This window comes from Drosophila yakuba, chromosome 2R (assembly GCF_016746365.2).
Source record: "Drosophila yakuba strain Tai18E2 chromosome 2R, Prin_Dyak_Tai18E2_2.1, whole genome shotgun sequence".
In the NCBI taxonomy this organism is placed as follows: domain Eukaryota; kingdom Metazoa; phylum Arthropoda; class Insecta; order Diptera; family Drosophilidae; genus Drosophila; species Drosophila yakuba.
The window spans coordinates 9,883,313-9,901,250 of NC_052528.2; the positions used below are offsets into that span (position 1 = coordinate 9,883,313).

At 45.5% G+C, this 17,938-nt stretch overlaps 1 protein-coding gene across 1 annotated transcript; it reads right to left on the reverse strand.

Annotated features, from left to right (window-relative positions):
* Nucleotides 1-9,392: 9,392 nt before the first annotated feature.
* On the reverse strand, nucleotides 9,393-13,557 carry LOC6529914. Its single transcript, XM_002090835.3, has 4 exons — nucleotides 12,845-13,557; nucleotides 12,635-12,789; nucleotides 11,583-12,420; nucleotides 9,393-11,526 (listed from the first exon to the last, which is right to left on the reverse strand). The coding sequence occupies exons 1-4, from the start codon at nucleotides 13,061-13,063 to the stop codon at nucleotides 9,469-9,471; spliced, it is 3,270 nt and encodes a 1,089-aa protein (XP_002090871.1). The 5' UTR covers nucleotides 13,064-13,557; the 3' UTR covers nucleotides 9,393-9,468.
* Nucleotides 13,558-17,938: the final 4,381 nt, after the last annotated feature.

Genomic DNA, 17,938 nt, shown 5'->3' on the forward strand with positions numbered 1-17,938 from the left:
CTCGATTTCGATTTCGATCTCCTCCTGACTTTGGCTGCATTTGTGCGGAAGTTTAACCAACTAACAAAGTGACTTCGAGTCCGAATCAGGGGCAACAATTGCTGGCCAAATGTGTGGATCTGTTGACGCTTCCAGCCGCTCATCCCGGTCAACTGGTTGATCCAATCGAGGCATCGATGTTCCAGTTTTGACAATGGCCATGCCCGCCACTTAATTGCCATTAAATTGTTTCGCTTAAAACTTGGACAGTTGGTCATTTGGTTTTGAGGAAATGACTGCAGCGCTGGTGATCGGATTGCATCGAACATTTTAATTGACTCGCTGCCAGCTTCCTTCATTCGCCAGATCAGGATCTTCCTGCTCCCTGCTGGTCTCCCAGCCGCTGACTTAATTGTCCGACACTTCCCGTTTTCGTGGTTTTGCTTCCCATCAGCCCATCCTCCTCGTCCTCGTCCTCCTCCTCCTGCTCCAGTCACCGCCATCTATCCTGGCCATACCATACTACCATGCCAGACCAAACCGACTAGACCAGGCTGAAATCTAATTACGCCATCGCAGCCAGAAAGCCAACGAGCGCAGCAAATTGACAACACAATAAACAGGAGGCCAAAGGGGGAATGGAAATGGGACTGGGAGTTCCGAGTGGGATGGCTAGTGGGTTGGGAGTTGGGGGAGTGCAGTTGGGGCAACTCGGAGGTTTCGGGTGTCACACATGTGCGACAGTTTCTGATTTATGAACACAATTTCCACTTTGACAATGAGCGAGTTCTCCAACTCTCTAGTACTTCGCCGATAGCTCCACAGAGACAAAAAAGGATATAAAAGAAGTGCATTGACTTCGAAATTATAATTTGAAAGAGTTGGTAGAAAAAATTAGGTATTATGATCACCATACAAGTTTTTACTTTCCTTGCCTTGCCACATTTGTATTTAAATACATTTTAAAAACGTATATACCAGTCAATATGAAGTATGTAATTGTAAGAGGTATTAAATGTTAAATGAAATCAATACTCGAGCCTAGTTTTTCCCAGTGCAGCTTCCAAGCAGATGAGCCGCTGCCCCTTCTTCCCGAGCTGAACTCATGTCCGGACTAAAACTGGGCTCCTGTTTAGGGAAGCTGCTATCTGGGAGCGACAATTCCTACCGAAACTGTTAGTTTATGAGCGGGAATGCCAGTCAAGAGCCCCACATCCACGTTGGTCTAGGTGAATTATGTTAATTGAGATTCGGTGGCTGATAGTCCGAGCAGGAGCTGCAGCTGGGTCCCGCCTCGATTGAACTGCCTTTAAGACATTGACCACCAGGCCAAGACTGGCCGTATTTCAGGGCTTATCTGGGCTGAAGTGCACATAAAAATCGAGAAGCAGTCGGACGCAGATAAGAAGGCCAGAAAGAGTTGTCCTGGCAAATGCAAAATGGGTGGATAATGGGCAAAGGGTAATGGGTAATGGGTAATGGGTAATGGGAAATTGGTAATCTGTGGACTTGGTTCGATTGGGCCAGGCCCAAATGCATAAATTCTGGCAGTGGAAAGATTTCTTTATTGCCGAAACTAAATGCTTGGAGCTAAGGGCTTTCGTTAAATACGGAAAGTAAAACCCAAATAACTACGGTGAATTTTATTTGTATTTCGCCCATTTTCCTGTTAATGACTCTGTTCGGAGCATTTTCAGGGGTTTTCAATCAAAACCCAAATGGAGATGAGCTGGAAGACGAGAGTCGAGAGACCAAATACGACCCGTACGAAGTCAACTGAAAACTCATTTAAGGCTCCATTTCACAATGTGAAAATGGGGAAATCGGGGAAATGGGAAGGAGAAGAAAGGGGGCTTTTTCTATCCATGACAATGTCGGAGAATGGAGAATCGTTTGAACATTGCCTCTTCGAGACAATTTGCCACTTTAATTGCCGCAATTTTTTGCCCATTTTTAAGTCAAATTCACTCGACTTGGCTCGCAACCGTCCACTCCTCTTGCCGCACTCTGTTGTTATCGTTGTTGTTATTGCTCTTGTGGTCGAAGTTGGCCAAAAGGGTGTCATTTGTGTGAGTGTGTTTATGTTTGTCTGTATGTGTGTGTGTGTGTGTGTTGGGCTCATGTGTCGTGCCATTATTGTCTGTGTCCTCCGGTTCGCACTAAAATGCTTGGTAATTGCAAACAATTTGATATTAAGTACGATTTCTAATTGTTCGAATGATTGCTTTTCAGAAATCACAGGCACAAAACGAAAACTAAGAGATTTTATTGGAAATATTTAACAACAATTCATGGTTTAATGGGCCAAATTGTCACTTGCTTGTTAGGTTCATTAATAACTTTATTTATTCCTCGAGCGAAGTCCACTACATGGCCAAATCCTCTCCATGTTGGCTGAAAATTAATTAGCCAATGGCCAAATGATAAATATAGAGTGGCCCCGTGGCTAATCAAATGCGGATACAATAAACCAAAATCACTCAGTGGCCACTGACCATATAATTAATTAAACTTTTATCATCACTAGTCACTGGGCTAGAATGGAACCCAGTTGAGCTGGGCCATTTAATTTGCTTTAATGGCAAATCCTTGTTCCATACGACGGGGATTCAGGAGGCGGTCCAAGAACTAGAACCCGAATCCGAATCCGGGGATTCCGAAATCTTTTAATGCCGCACACAAAATGGCAGCCGCAAAACGACAAAACTAAAATATCACTCATACGCCACCGACCCCTCCACCCCTCCCCTTTTTTGGCCTGGCCCAAAGCAGATTTATGCGCGTGCTGCATTCCATCTCCATCTCCATCGCCCAGAGAGATGTCCTTCGCCCGGCTCCTAATCTAAATCTGCATGTCAACTCGAAGACCGCATAAATCACAAAATAATCCCAAAGTAAAATACCGAATCCAAATGGCCAGCTGCCTTCGTCCCGCCCCCTTTGCTATCGGATGTGGGCGTGGTTGGGCGCCGGAGGGCGTGGCAAGTGTTTTGGGCTCACATTAACTTCAATTGTCTTTTGTCTGCGACCACGCCCACAATTTGGCAGGGGTTCTTGTAAATTCGCCTCGACAACTCGGGGGAATGAGCCTCGAAATGTGATTTTGGCTTCTATTTGTGGGTGCTGGTACTTTGCACATGGCTCTTCATACCTCATACCTAGATTCATTGCGATCGGCGGTGAATTGTAATCCAAGTGAATCACATGCAATTTTATTTAAAATTGTTAAATCGCCGATTCCGACTCCCACCATCGATGTGGTAAAACATGGTGGGATATACTCTGTTTGGGTGCAAGGAATTCCCGACTGTTGTGGATGGACAGATAATATTATTTGTAAGGTTTCTTACCTTTTTATTTTTTTGTGGAAATCTTATACCTGTAAAAAACCATATTCGTTTATTTTAGTACACGCAACTTGCGCTAGACCTTTTTCATTATCGTTAGGTGAGCAAATAAAGTGGATTTTCACCCAAAGCCGAACTAGTAAGTCTAGTGGCTTTTAGACTTTACATTAAAAAGTATTATAAATTATATTCTAATTATAATTATATCATATTATTAATTTATGTAAAAAAACCTTTGTTTATAAATAATATAATAATTTTAAAATTAAGGTTTCCCACAATGCATAAGTAAACTTTTTTAATATATGCTTTGTTCGTATCTGCAATCATCTTTCCATATAAGCTTTATTAAAAAGTCTCTGTTGTTTAGAGGGAAATATATATTTGCTAGGTTATTTGAAGATTGCTTCCCCAAAACATAGTGTATTTAACTGTGCACAATGTCGCAATTTGTCATTAGTTAACAGGAGTGGGAACGGTTCGCAGTGATTTTCTTTATCGTTTGCGGTCCTCGGGCATTGTACAATGTGCCGTCTGTCGCCTGGGTGGGATTTTGGTTCTGGCTTTGGACTTTGGGCTTTGCGCTCGGAGTTGGAACTGAATCGGAGTCTGGATCTGGGCTAGGATTTGGGACGAACCCAAACAAACGGCCAATGCAGCTAATGCTGATTTCATTTGTTGTGCTCTCTGCTGGCAGTGTGGCAAATATTGTAAATGCGACAAAAACATCAGACAAAGGCGGCAATGGAACAAAGCCCTGTGCTCCCTACACACGAATAAATATCCGTATATATATGTATTGTAAAAAGCTGTTAACGAGAGACCCAGAAAAGGGGGCACAAAAAAAGGTATACGGCCTGAAAAACAAAGGGTCCCACAAAAAGACAAAAAGAGACAGCAAGGGAATGGGGGCTGGGTGATAACCCCCTTTCAGCCTCAATTGAAATAATTAAGTGTCAAAATGGCGCCCACTCACATGGAGTGGGGGCCGGGAATTGGGCGGAAATGGAAATGATTTTTCGTGAAAAGTGCTTGGCAGGAGTAAAGCCGGGCTTTTATTTGCACCAACGCTATTTGGCGACGTAAAGTGTAAACAGTTTAAAGCAATTGCTGTCCCGGAGTAAAGCAGAAGCTGGAGCTGGAGCTGAAGTTCTTGCCGGGATTAGGGGAGCACTGCACTTGACACGCCCGACTTGAGAAGGGTCGTTAAATACTTAACTATTGCGAGAGTCGTTTGGGGTTTTCGGTGCACAAAGAAGATTATTCTGGTAATGAGAATCCAGATAATGCCATCCGAAGAAGTTGCGGAGTTGGGGGAAATTAAGTTAGGATTTAAGTCGCAGAGAAATCGTAAAGTGAATTAGTGGCACTGATGCTGCTTTTAAGTTTGCCGCTCAAATGGGTTCTACTAGCAGAGTTGAATGTAAATGTATTGAATTTAGGGGATATCTAGGACACTCACGGAAAATCGATTGCTTACAAGGAACATTTTACTTTTAATTAATAGATTAGCGTAGTGCTAAGGTTGGGTTCAAGGACTCTGAAGTATTAGTTATTAAACAATTTAGGGAGCTTATCACAGTTTCTTTCACGTTTTCAAATGTTTCCAGCCCTTTGCAGTGGCGTCTTCCTTGTGCGTGAGCACAATTATTCAATATCTCCTCTGAACAGCGTCTTTGGCCGAGATTTCGCAATCTAAATAATTTGCCACAAGCAAACAAGCACTCCACTCTTATGGTACAAAATAAACACTTGGACATAGCCCCCTCTTGCCTCTGTCGAACACGAAAACTTTGCCAATATACTGACAGCAGTTCCAGTTGCCAGTTTGCCGTTTGCAGTTTGCAGTTCACAGTTTGCAGTTTTCAGCTTTCAGCTTTCGGTGGGGAACGCCGTTCCCGGAAACTAATACCCCTCCCTGGCTCCCTGGACCCAAACAACCTGTGCTGACCGCACGCATGCTAAAAGTGTGGTCGTACCACCACCACCCAATAGGTGGAGTGTTGGTGGTGTTGGTTGGTGGTGCTCCGGTGACTTTGTGGCCCGCAAAAAGTTCCGGGCCGAAGTGGAGCGGAGTTTGTTGTTGTCGGCCGTTGTTTTTGACAGAAAATTGCTGGAAAACCTGTGCGGAGAATCTCCTGCTGCGAGCCAAGAAGCCAACAAGCCAAGAAACCAAGGAAGCAGAAGCAGAATCAGAAGCAGAATCTGAAACAGAACCACTTCTCTGGGCCGCAACGCAGTTATGCAATCACAAAGTTGCTGCCATCGTCTTTGCCACTGATTGAAATTCCTCGGCCAGCTTTACGTTGGCCGCCTATAATCATTTTCAGCATCATCCCGGCAAAAGGGGATCACAACTTGAACCAGGATTGTTTGCAGCCCAGTTGTGATTATTATTATTATTATCAAAATCAGAAGCTCCGCCTGCATCGCAGCTGGATGTCCGTCATCTGCAACTAATATTGTCAGTGGCCAGACATTTATCTTGGGCTTCATATTATACCCTTAAGGTGTATACACATATTAGGTTTTATTTATTTACCCATATGTATATCTCTCTTACGGATATCGGAATATTTCTGAAACTATTTATTAGGCTGGGGGTTTTTTAAATATTTCTCTTTACAGCTTTAGGCGCATATGTTTGCAAGGGTATTTAGGTGTCTGCTTTCTTTAAAAATCCATAAACCTTGCTCTAATTATTGTTGTTGCTGCCAATACAATAAAGTCTGCTGCTCCTGAGCTTTCTGCCACAGACTTGCCAATATTTTGCTTCTGCATTTATATCAGCATTGCAATTGAGGTTTTTGATTAGTTTTTACTTCCTCATTGCAATGGGGAGCCATTGATTGCGTATTCTTATTGTTGCCGAGCTGGGAACTGGCTCGGAATGAAATCTTCTCCCTTTTAATATCTCGAGGATGTGCGGTATACCCTTTATTGGGATTGGAGTGAAAAAGGCAATGATAATAATAAGCAGGGCAACGCATGGGGGCACTCGTTAGTAGGTATTCGATGTATATGGCAAAGTAAACTTTTACATTAAATTTAATGGAAAAATAAAAGAAAAGAATAACATAAATACTTAATATATTAACATGTGCTTTTTTTATCTGACATACAGCAAATCAGTACATACACTTTGTAAAACTTACTGTAACCTTACTAAATTTTTACATGCGACATAGTTTTATGTGTTGAATACTTTTGGGCTTAATATTTTTAACAGTTCTTCGGGATCTGTTTATTTGCCGATCTGTCTAATGTAACAAAGCCCTCTTTGAATTCCCATTTCTGTTCTGGCCATTGTTCTGGATCCGCCACAACTTCTCGCTTTTCCTCAGACAGTTGTAGATATTCCCTGTTTAGTTTTGCCAATGCCAAAAAGTTATGACTGCTTGGCTTGTAAGTACGTGCTGGCAACTTGCTCATTTTTCTGATTGAATAGATTTTCAGCTGGTTTCCTGTTTGTTTGCGGTTGTCGCCTGGTAAGTGCTGGATTCTACTTTCTTTTTGTTGGCCTGCCATTGGCACGTTGAAATCCCCGTCTAGACGAAGTGGGGGCGCAAATATTTGCCAGTCCTTAACCTGCACCTATTTGCTGTTTTTAAGAGGATTGATTTGCCAACCGCAGGTATTTCCGCCCATTAGCGGGTTAAGCGACATGGAAACTAACCCTTGTCAAGCGAAGAATGCGTTTATAACCAGGGTCTTGGCATAAGGGTTAGGGGAATTTTTTCTCTAGTAGTTGATAGGGCAAATTAACCAAGTGGTTCTGGAAAAAGTAAATATAGCAGTGAAACCATTTGTTTTCGGCGATTCCCATGCACTTCTCAGTGCAATTCCAATGTCATTCATTCGTTCCTGTGGTTTTTTTCCCCAGATCCGCCAGAGTTTCCTCAAATGCACCCCCTTTATCTCGACTTATCTTTGTGTGCTTTTGACACTTTTGCGTTCATTTTTGTGTGACAAGTTTTCTGTGGTTCAGTGGGGCCACTTTACGGCATGTCAGCTTCATCTGCACCACCCGCTACCCCCACTACCACGGCTCCAAAAATTTTTTGTATGGGGGCCAAGGGGCGGCGGCCTATTTCACACTTTTATAGAAAATTTTTGCCAATTGTCTGGCGACGTTTTCCTGTTTTTTTTTCTTGTCTGTTCAGCTCGCTTCGGGTTTCCCCGCGCGTTGCGGAAGTTTGCGCAATTTCCAAAGCGGAAATGCAATTTTCGGTTCAGCTGCATTTGTCTCGCAGTGCCACGCCCCCTGCCCGCGGTCCGCCGCCAACTTGGGCGGCTTGCCAACACATCGTATATCAAATGCAGAGCTGGCAGCCCCTGACAATGACATGCAGCGAGCAAACGTTCAGCCATACCCGAAAGCCCGACAAGGCCGACAGCTTTTTGGGGACAGTCGAGAAGGGTGGTGGTGCAAGTGGGTGGTGGCAGATCACCCAATAGGTGGGGTCTTCGAAGGCCGCCAAAAAATAAAAAAGAATTGGGCAAACTCCTGAAAATACCCGATTTCGGCCGCTGTTGTAGCGTGTGTCACGCCTTTTGTGGCCAGAACGGAGAATATATTTCACACGCTTTTTGCTCGTTTTGCGCCAAAGCTCTTTGTGCCGAAAGTACTTTTATTTATTTGCATATAAATTATTCAATTGTTCCCTGGCTTATCTTTCTTGTCGGCTGGCTTCGTTTTCGTTCTGTGACCCAAACCTCTTCCCCGCAGCGGGGAGTCTATCGAAGAATGCATTTGCAATTGCATTTGCAATTGATTTTTGATATCTGTGATATCTGTGGGCGTGGCACTGAACAATTTTTGATTTACGATACTGAATTTGGCTCAAGTTGCCCAGAACGTACAATTGGCAGTGCAATTGGCATAGTTTAAAGTGAGTTCGATTTGTTGTGGGTTAATTTGCACTTAGGAATTTTGCTGAGCGCACTTATTTAAAAGATTTATGTGTTTGCATTTTAAATAAATTTGTTTATCTACATTATGCTTTAGGTTTCGATAGCAGTTCATTTTCAGTTAACTTGGGAACATAATTATGACCCATTTTCCTAGCTTAAGTTCTATGCACATTTATACTTTTAAATGGAATTGAATTTGAAACCAATTGAAATATCAACCATGATCATGATCAACCCAATAGAGTTTCAGTGGGTTCTGGTTGCTTGAACTTCCGATTGCCTATCGAGTTTTGGTTTCCGTTTCCGTTTGACACGTGTGCTAAACTGTTTGTCGGCACGCCCATTCCCGCCGCCCCCCAAAATGTCAAATGTCAACTGCAGCCTCGCAGTTCGCTATTCGCAGTTCCCAGTTCGCAGTTAGCAAAAAAAACGTGCTCTTCGACTGGCTGTGCAAACATTTGCAAGACTGTTATTTTTCGCCTTCGGAAAACACGCTTCAATAACATTCAAAACTCGAGACGTGCGAGGCCTTGGCTTGTCACCGTAGAATACTCGTATCTCCTAATATCTGCTGGGCGCTACATGTGTTGTAAATTTATGAGCTGTCATATAAATCTTTGCACTTGGGCACCCTTATGCGATACGTGTGCGCCCCGAATTGGAGGGGCGTGGCGCCTGCTTGGGGGCTGATAAGAAATGGGGAATTCTGGAGGAACCCTTTTACGCTCATAAATGGGGGCATTTTTCATTTGCATGCACGTTACTTAAGGAAATTCATAATTTTTATGCCAGGCCTAGGCCCTTCTAATTGGGTACAGTCTCGTCAGCCACCTAATGCCAGGGTTGTCACTCTCATTTGTTTAATTAATATTGCCCCAAGCTAAGCACTTGCTTGCCGACTGACACATGTGCACTTTTCTTTGGGATGTCGGGCTTGTCAGCAATTTGCAAAGTGCTGCGTGGTCTGAGATTTTTCCCCTTCACAAATCCAAGAAGTCTCACATTAAAATAAAAGATGAATTGAATATACATAGGTATATGTGTAGCTTATATTTAGTTGAGCAATTGCATAGATACCTTGAATATTTTGCTTATGTTTTATAAAGTTTATATTCTTTTATTAAATGCTTGGCTTTAAATACATTTTATAAATAGACAATATTTACTATAGCATTATATTTTGGCACGCTTTTTCTCCGCTCTCCCTACTTTAACTTCGATTGCAGTTTCACTGCGTCTCCGATGGCTCGGCCTGCTTGAGGGGATTCCCCTTGTCGTCGATCTCCATGGACGGCACCAAAGGGGGCTTGAATCCGTACTCCAACTGAAGATTGCGCCCAAAGTCGGGACTGCGTTTCAGGGAGTGCCCGTTGCGCCATCGCTGGAACTCATCGAACTCGCTGGTCAGCGGGGAATCTCCCACGACGGAGCTGCCAGATGTCGTCGCTGGAACGGGGCCAATGTAGGACTTAACCATTTGGGCGGGAGCCGAGGCCGCGGCGGTGGCCAAATCGACGGGCAGGGTATTGTAGATGTAGCGGGATCCCTGCAACCAAGGCGAGCCCTGCGGTGGCGGTGGGGGTCGTAGGTCGAATTTCATGTCAGCCAAGCTGAAGGTGGCGACCTTAGGCGCCTCCCCCCTCACGGGTTTCACCGGCTGCTTGATGGCCGCCACCGGCTTGCTCAACTTGACCGCTTTGGGGGATTGCGGAATGGGCGTTTTGGCAGTGAGCTGTGGCAGCAACTTCTTTAGCATGCGGGTGTAGTAGTTCTGCAGCACCTTCGGTGGAATGTGGGCGATGGAGTGGGACCAGGGCGTCAGGGAATTGGGATGGGTGTAGTGGGGAAATGACAGGGAGGAGTGGCCCGGCGGCATGGGCATGTGAATGGCCACGGGCACATGGATCGGAATTGCCATCGGGCGGTCTACGAACTTCTCCACAATCTTCTCCACATGCACGGGCTTCTCCACAATGCGCTCCACCTCCACGGGCACATGCTTCTCGACGATCTTCTCCACCACCCGCTCCACGGGATATGGAACGGGATGCTCGACAATGGTCTCCACTGGATAGGGTCGATCCACGTAGTGCTCCACGTGGACAGGCACGGGCACAGGTTGTGGAACGGCATAGGGAATGGGTATGTGCTTCTCCACCACCTGATGATCGTGGTCTTCATGCTTTTCCACGTGATATGGTTGAAGGTGGGAGTGATCATGATGCTCCAGGTGATCTTGATGCAAGGAAGGCTCATGCTCTAGCTGATGCTCATGATGGACTATGTGATGATCTTGATGAATCTGGTGTTGGTCTGGTTGCATATAAACTGGACCTGGGTGAACAGTTTGTTCATTAGGTCCTGGAGCTGCCTTTCCGGCATGATCTGTATCCAAGTGGATGGAGGCGTGTGAGATGGCCACCTCCTGGGGCGAACTGTCGTACTCCACGTGAATGGGATTTTTGGCCAGAGATGCATAGCTCTTGGGCGGATCAGGAGCCTGGGACAGGTGATTTTGCAAATATGGCTGAGGGTAAATGGTCTCGTGCTGTTCCACCAGTCTTCCATCCTTCTCCGTGATCAGCTTGTTGTGGATGTTGACGGACTTCTGAACCTCCACAAAGGTGTATGGACTGGACTTCTTTGGAACTGGAGCTGTAGCCGGCGCCGGAGCATGTTGGATATTGTGCTGCGAGGGTTCGGCATGAGCCTCCGCCACGTAGTTATGGGGAGAGGGGTGATTCACCGTGATCTGGACTCCTGGCTCTAGTGGCGCATGCGCAATGGATGGTGCCGGCGAGGCATGGGGTGGACTGGGAGTGTTCAGGGTCACAAACACCAGACTATTTGGGGTGGCGGAAACGGGCGTTGGACCTGCATAGCCAGAATATTGGTGGACTTCCGGCGAGGGCGAGGATATGGCCTTGGTGTGCAGCAACTCCGACTGCTGCTGCGGCTGTGGATGCTTCTGCTCTTGTGGAATCACCTGGCTGAGCTCCTGTTGGTAGGTCAACTGGGCAGCAGGCTTCACAAATTGGCCGGCGTAGTCTCCTTCCGTCGGCGTCCGTGGACTCGGTCGCTGCGGAGGATTCTGCACCTCGTAGTGGAAACTGCCCTTCGGAAGGGGCCCGTCACCACTGCCCGAGACAATGGGATTGAAGCTCTTGAGGAATTGCCGTGAGGGTGCCTCTTGACTTGGATGGTGCTGCTGGAACCTCTGCTCACTGTGCGCCTGGAAGTGATCCAAGGCCTGCTGCGGAGCCTGCGACTGGGGCTCCTTGTGTGCCTGGGAAAAGGGGTAATATGCTTATAATCATTTGGGGTTTATCAATGCAATCCTACCTTTGCCTCTGCCTGCTGAGGTTTTCCCAGTGGCCCGTCGTGCACAATGTGCACATTGATCTCCTGATCCTGGCCGGGACCCTTTTGGTTGGCGTAGCTCTCGATGCCATTGAACGTTGGAGCTGGCACTCGCTGCTGGTAGGCCTCCCTGCCCACGTGGCGTGTCTCCGCTATCTGGTTATCATTGATCTCCTGTCCCTCTTCCAGTTCCGCATCGTGTTCGCCCAGGATGACAATTGGAGAACTTTCTGCCGCCACCAGAGTCTCGTTGTCGTCGCCCTCCGGTTGGAGTAGCACACTGGGCAGCACTGGAGCCGCCACTGCAGCTCGATTGATCCTGAGCAGCTCATCTCGGGAAATGTGGTTACTGCCGTCTCGAAAGCCTGGATCCCTAATCTGCTCCACCACGATCTCCGTGTGTCCTGGTCCCAATTCCCGGCGGTATTCCTTCGTCACGGTGGTATGGTAACTGTAGTAGGTGGCATTCGGGGCTGGTGGCTCCGTTTGCTTTTCAGTGCTGGCCGCCTCCGTGGTGCTGATCACATCTACCACTGTGGGGCGCACCACCGCCTTATTCGTGGTCGTGGATGTGGTGGTGGACGACTCTGTGTTGCCACTAAATCGGAAAATGTCCGAGAATCCCTTGGGGAACAGATTGGACAGCACCTCGTTGACGGTTTCCGTTCGCGAGCGGGTGACTGTTTGCTCAATGGGTCTTTGTCGACGTGCCACTTCCACGGGCAGCTCATCGTTGATATCAAACTGGATGTAGCCATGCCCATTGGTGGGACTGTCCGAATCTTTGGGAGGTAGAACAGTGGGCAGAAAGCCTGGAACACTGGATAAGAGATGAGCCTTACAATACATGTTTATTAACTTTAAAACAAAACTATTTATTTATAATTACGTTAAAAAAAAAAAAACAAGTTAGCTTATGCATCTTTTATGTATGTATGCATTGAGGTGCAGAGGGTAATAAGATTAACTTCCATTGAAAGGTTTACTCAAATGGCACTCAAATTTTGCCTATAGGCTAACGATTGTTAACTTACCCCACGAACTCCGTTTCAGTTTCCAGTTCTATAGTCGGGACAACCCGTTCCCGTTTCAGTTCCCTCTCCAGATCCAGATCCTTCTGCACTTTGTCGGCTAAGTTTGGACCTTCGATGACCTCGCGGATGAGTTGCCCGGCTGGCTGCTTATTAAGCTGTCAAAAGCGACGCTCATTGCCTGTCAAAATCTTTCACTAAACTGGGACTTACCTCCTTGCCGCTGCTGTCACTCAGGGCTTCAGTGCCCGCTGCCTCCGCCGTGAAATTCTGGGGGAGATCGGCTGCGGCTGTTGCTGAGGATGGGGGTGTTGATGAGGATGTGGGGATGGGGGGCTCATCCGAGAGGACTGGCTGGACGATGATGCCCACGAGACAGCAGAGCGTGGCTGCCGCCGTTAGCAGATGTCGTTGGTGGCGGTGGGGCCACATGGAGCTATTACGGAAATGGCCAAAAGCAGAAAGAGTTAGCTGGAAGTTGTTGGGCTTTTTGGCGTGCGAATAGTGGTAGTGGTGGTGGTGGTGGTGTGAATAACCCCGGTGACCACGACAAATTCCAAGCGACAAATGGAGGAGTCGTCAAGCCTGTTTGGGCCCGTTCCAAAGGCCATCCAATAGCCTCCAATAGCCTCCACGGCACTCCACTTGAAACCAAGCCACTCGTATCCACAGCACTCCACAGCTCGCCACTCCACTCCACTCCACTCCTGACTACTATGGCCACTCACTTGTCGGGCTGTTTGATTTTAACCGATAACCGATACGTCGCTGGATGATGATTTTTCCTAAGTGGCTGCCAAGGCACTTTGGCGCTTCTCTCACTCGTTTGCTTTGAAAGAGATTTTCCCTAAAACGTTCGTCGTTTTTCCAGCCAAGTTGTTGAACTTGGCGCTGCGTTTGCGCTTGGGGCTTATGTCATTGCTACTGGCAACGTAATGAATTATTAATTAACCCCCCAGGCCCCTATGCCCACCCCCTTCCCCTCATAGAGCCACGCATTTAATTTGGAAAATTGAAATTGATGGCATTTAAAATGGTTCGTACGGGTTTTCACATAGTTTGCCCACTGCGCCTGTATTTTGATAGGCATTAAATATGCATGCCAAAACATATTTCACCTGCAATATTCATGGCTAAGTGGCCCGTGGCGCTTTGGAGCCGGTCCGGACTGTCTTGTTGGCCAAATAGCACAAGAAAGTGGAGCTTTCTGTAGGGAAATTGTGGCTTTAATTGGGCATGGATAGCGATCTGATCGTAGCTATTAAATCGAAGACATTTCATATTATGCATATATAGAATGAGCCTAAGTCCTTTCGATTGCCAATAAATGTAAGGACATTGATGATGGTAAACTGAACTTATTCATAAAAGTCCTTCGCTTGGCATTAAATCACAATCAAATTTCATTCGTTACTAACTCAATTTGCACATTGAAATCATTCTTGCTGTACGCCCGCAGAGGAAATGTATTATAATATGCAGCTAAATGGCCATTTAAAATATTCCGCATTTTATTTCGCATTTACCTGCATCCATTAAGTACTGCGCGATGGAATTTATATTCGTGTTTTGTCGTAGGTTTTGCGTTTTGTATGCGGCCAAATGAAATGAAAACACTCAATTATTTATATTGATTGCCGCACAATTAAAATGCACTTATAATCACTTTTCTATTCGATTAAAACAATTGTAATTCTCTGAGCTCTGCGATGGCACAAAAGTGTATTTATTTTCAATATTTATTTTCTATTTCTTTTTGAGGGGAAATCGAATAGCAATATCAAGCAATATCGCTTTTCAGGTGCTCTCTTCGTGCGACCTGCCAGTTGCGCGTGCGCGTTGCGAATGAAAGTGAAACCGTGGGGCACTGAGCATTTCGTTTTCTTTTCATCGTCGTGGGCTGCTGCAAGTTGCTGTCGTCGCCGATGTTGCTGCTGCAACTGATGTTGCTGCTGTTGCTGCTGCGACAGCCGCTGCTGCGATCCTTAAAGTGTAGCACAAAACTTGTCCAGCCAGCGATTGCGCAAGCGCCGCTGTCTTTTTTTACTCCTTCACGGCAATGACAATTTGGCTTTTATGGCTTTCTACGACGGCAGCATTGACCCTGCCGAAAAATATATGAAAAAAGAAAAAGAAACAGGTAAGCGCGGGAAAACTTTTGAAACTGGTTTTCAGCCCGCAAATGCCAAAGGCATGTGGCCAAATCCGCTGTGAAAGCCCTAGTAGGCCCAAACGCCCTTTGCCACCTGTTTTAGCTCGTTGACATAAATATCGCGCCACACTTCCTTGCCCCATAAGATGCAGGCCTGCAATGCAATTATCACATTCGGTTTACACCTGTCGGTTCGATCACCTTCGAACGCATTGTTTTCATACGCTTTTCCTGCGATTTTCCACCGGAGTGTTTTCATTAATTTTTAATGAGCCGCCATTCGGTGCTGTTGTTGCAGTTGTTGCTGTGGAGCGTTTGACGTTTTCGGCTGATTGATTAATGTGGATGCGGTTTTGCGGGCGGCGGTGCAGCGGCGGACATGTTTTTTATTCCTGTCTGATTTATTAAAATGCGTCTTTTTTATTTATGCTTTGGTAATTCGTTTTATTTATTGCATATTTAATGATATCGTTTGTCTTTTGTTGCTTTTTTTTTGGATTGCGCGCTTTGAAGATATTTATTTTTATTGTGAAATTATGTGAGTCGGGGAATTGCATGAATGGTCATTTGAACACATGATTTAATTTTCGAATGCCAACCATTACAGCAACTTTACAGTCCAGCGTAAAGAATTGGTGTTACTTACATCTGTTTAGTATAAACTGAATTTTGCATTATTGATTTGAATAAAATTTTATACTTTATGCTTGCTTCACCTAGTATTACTTTTTTTGGATAGCAAATGTGGGGAAAGTCGGCGTTCTGGCAAAGCTAATGCCTCCATTACCCGAATATACAGATCCAGCGATCATTTTGGTGTGATTTATGCCGTCCATAATCGGTTAGCTTCTTTATCTGCGTGCATCTCATTAAAGACATGTTGCATGCCCCATGCACACACATCTGACTTTCACCCAAGAGGCTGAGTGGTGGAGCGGAGAAATGGAAACTGTAACTTGTAGCAGAGATCACCATTTCGGTTGGCATTTCCTCCGGCCTTTTCCGCACCAAATCGCACCAAGCCCCAGCGACAATTATGATGGAAAGCCAGGGAAAAGATTGCATAAGCCAAAAGTGCGGGAAAATGCGAGCCATAAATTGCCGTGACCAGCAACTACTGACTACTAACTTGACTGGACTTGGCTAATTTTCGCCGGATCAGCATTTCGGTTAAATTGTAACAGAAGTCACCTGAAGTCGACTTCCTTCCGCCCAAGGAAAACTGGCCTGCCAAGCTGCAGCTTTGCCAAATCAACGAAAACTCTGAAATGCCTTGACCGCAAACGAAATGGGACAATAAAATATGTGCAGCAAAAAAAAAACGAAAAAAAAAAGAAGGAAATCGCTGAAAAGGCGGAAAAATCTATTAAAAGCAATTCGCTTAATTTCGTTACCGGACCGGCATTGCTCATATTTACTTATTGTACTTCCCCTTCCCCCCCAGAAAAACTCAGTCAGCCGGAAAAGGCAGTGGGATGGAGGTGAATGGGGCGTGGCAGTTGGCTAATTAAGTGCGCAGGGCAAATGAAATATAAGAGAGGAAAAAGGTAATTACAATCAATGGGGAGTAGAGTCGGTCTTCATACTCAGACCAAAAGCCAATTTCATGCAACAATCAATCAAAAACAATTTTTAATTTTGCGTTAACAATTTTCAGGCTGATCCGCTTTTTTCTTTCATGCTTTTCAACGCTTTTGGCCGCCTTGTTGGCGTTTTTTGTTGTTGTTCCACGCGTCCATTTCAACTGTGTGAAGTAAATTGGAAAATAAAGTTAAAATTAAAATGCATTAATTGAACTGTGAAATTTCATGGAAGCGCATTGGGTGGCGAATTATTGCCGCCCATCGAAGTGCAATGAAAACGATTTTAATTGTCAGCATTTTAAGCGCGCTTAAAGTCGTCAGCGATAACTTGGCATGAATGGCAAAGGGAATATGAACGATTGGTTAATCGTTGGCTAAAAGGTATCACTTTTACAAAGTTCTTTGTTTACTTAAATACGAGTCGAAGCATACAGAATGCAGTAGTCGAGGGAGATGTTTTTTATAACTCTCGAGATCTGGACGTTTATACGAACGAACAAACGGACGGACAAACTTACAGACAAACGGACAGACAGACATGACTGAATCGACACGGCTTATAATCTGATCGGAAACGCTTCTTTCTATCATTATTATTCAATCCATGTAAGGTAACCTGACATTTCAGGCTTATGAACTATAGGAGTTGCAGGTCTGCTCTCCATTGAGCGACTTCAAAAGCCATTTCGCTTCCCCTAAAGCCTAATTAGGAGATTTCTCCAGCCATTTCGATGTGAAAACCCACTTATCAGGCCATCGGAACATAAACTTATCACTCGACTCGCCCATTTTGCGACTGCATTAAGCCCGCAATTTTATGGTCACAGCCGGGCTCTGGATTTTGGTTCCTCAACGCTATGGCGCCTATCATAAGCAAATTGAAATATGTGTGTGCTCCACCAAAAAAGGGGTGGAGGCTCCAATTGCCAGTTTGGCCAGCCGGTTTTCGGGTGTTCGTACTTGGCTTCGGCCGTGCGAGCACAACAATTAAAACGAAATGCGCACAGTAATGCCAATTGGCTATTGCGGATATCTGCAACCAGGTCCACCAAGAGGGGGCTCCGAAGTGGGTTCGGGGTATACGTACATACATACGAATACCCATTAGTTGGAGCACCTTTCGCTGTGGCTCGTGCGTCGACATTGGCCACAGAGTAACATTGCCCCTGCGAACATTACAAGTTTATTCCACTCGATCAGTGTTGGGGAATTTTGATTGATAAATTACACTGTCAGAATAGTGGTGGCTAAGCCGCCACTTATCGGCGCCAGTGAATGGGTGCAATGGCAGAAAAAGCTGGCCACAGGTGGATTTAATATAGTGGTTGCACATATTTGCCTCAAAATGCGGAGGAAACTGGTCCTAATTGATTAAACATTTGACCCAATAAATAGATTTGGTTATTAAGAACTAAATAAAGGAATGGGCTTAGAAAGCTAAAACACTTAGTACTTGGAGCATATCTCATCTGAAATAAGCTTTTTTCGGTGCACGCGTGTTAATGCAGCCATTAGCCTCACTGTACCGTACGCCCCCGCTTGTTGTAATCGCGCTGGCGCCTCGGCAGATCG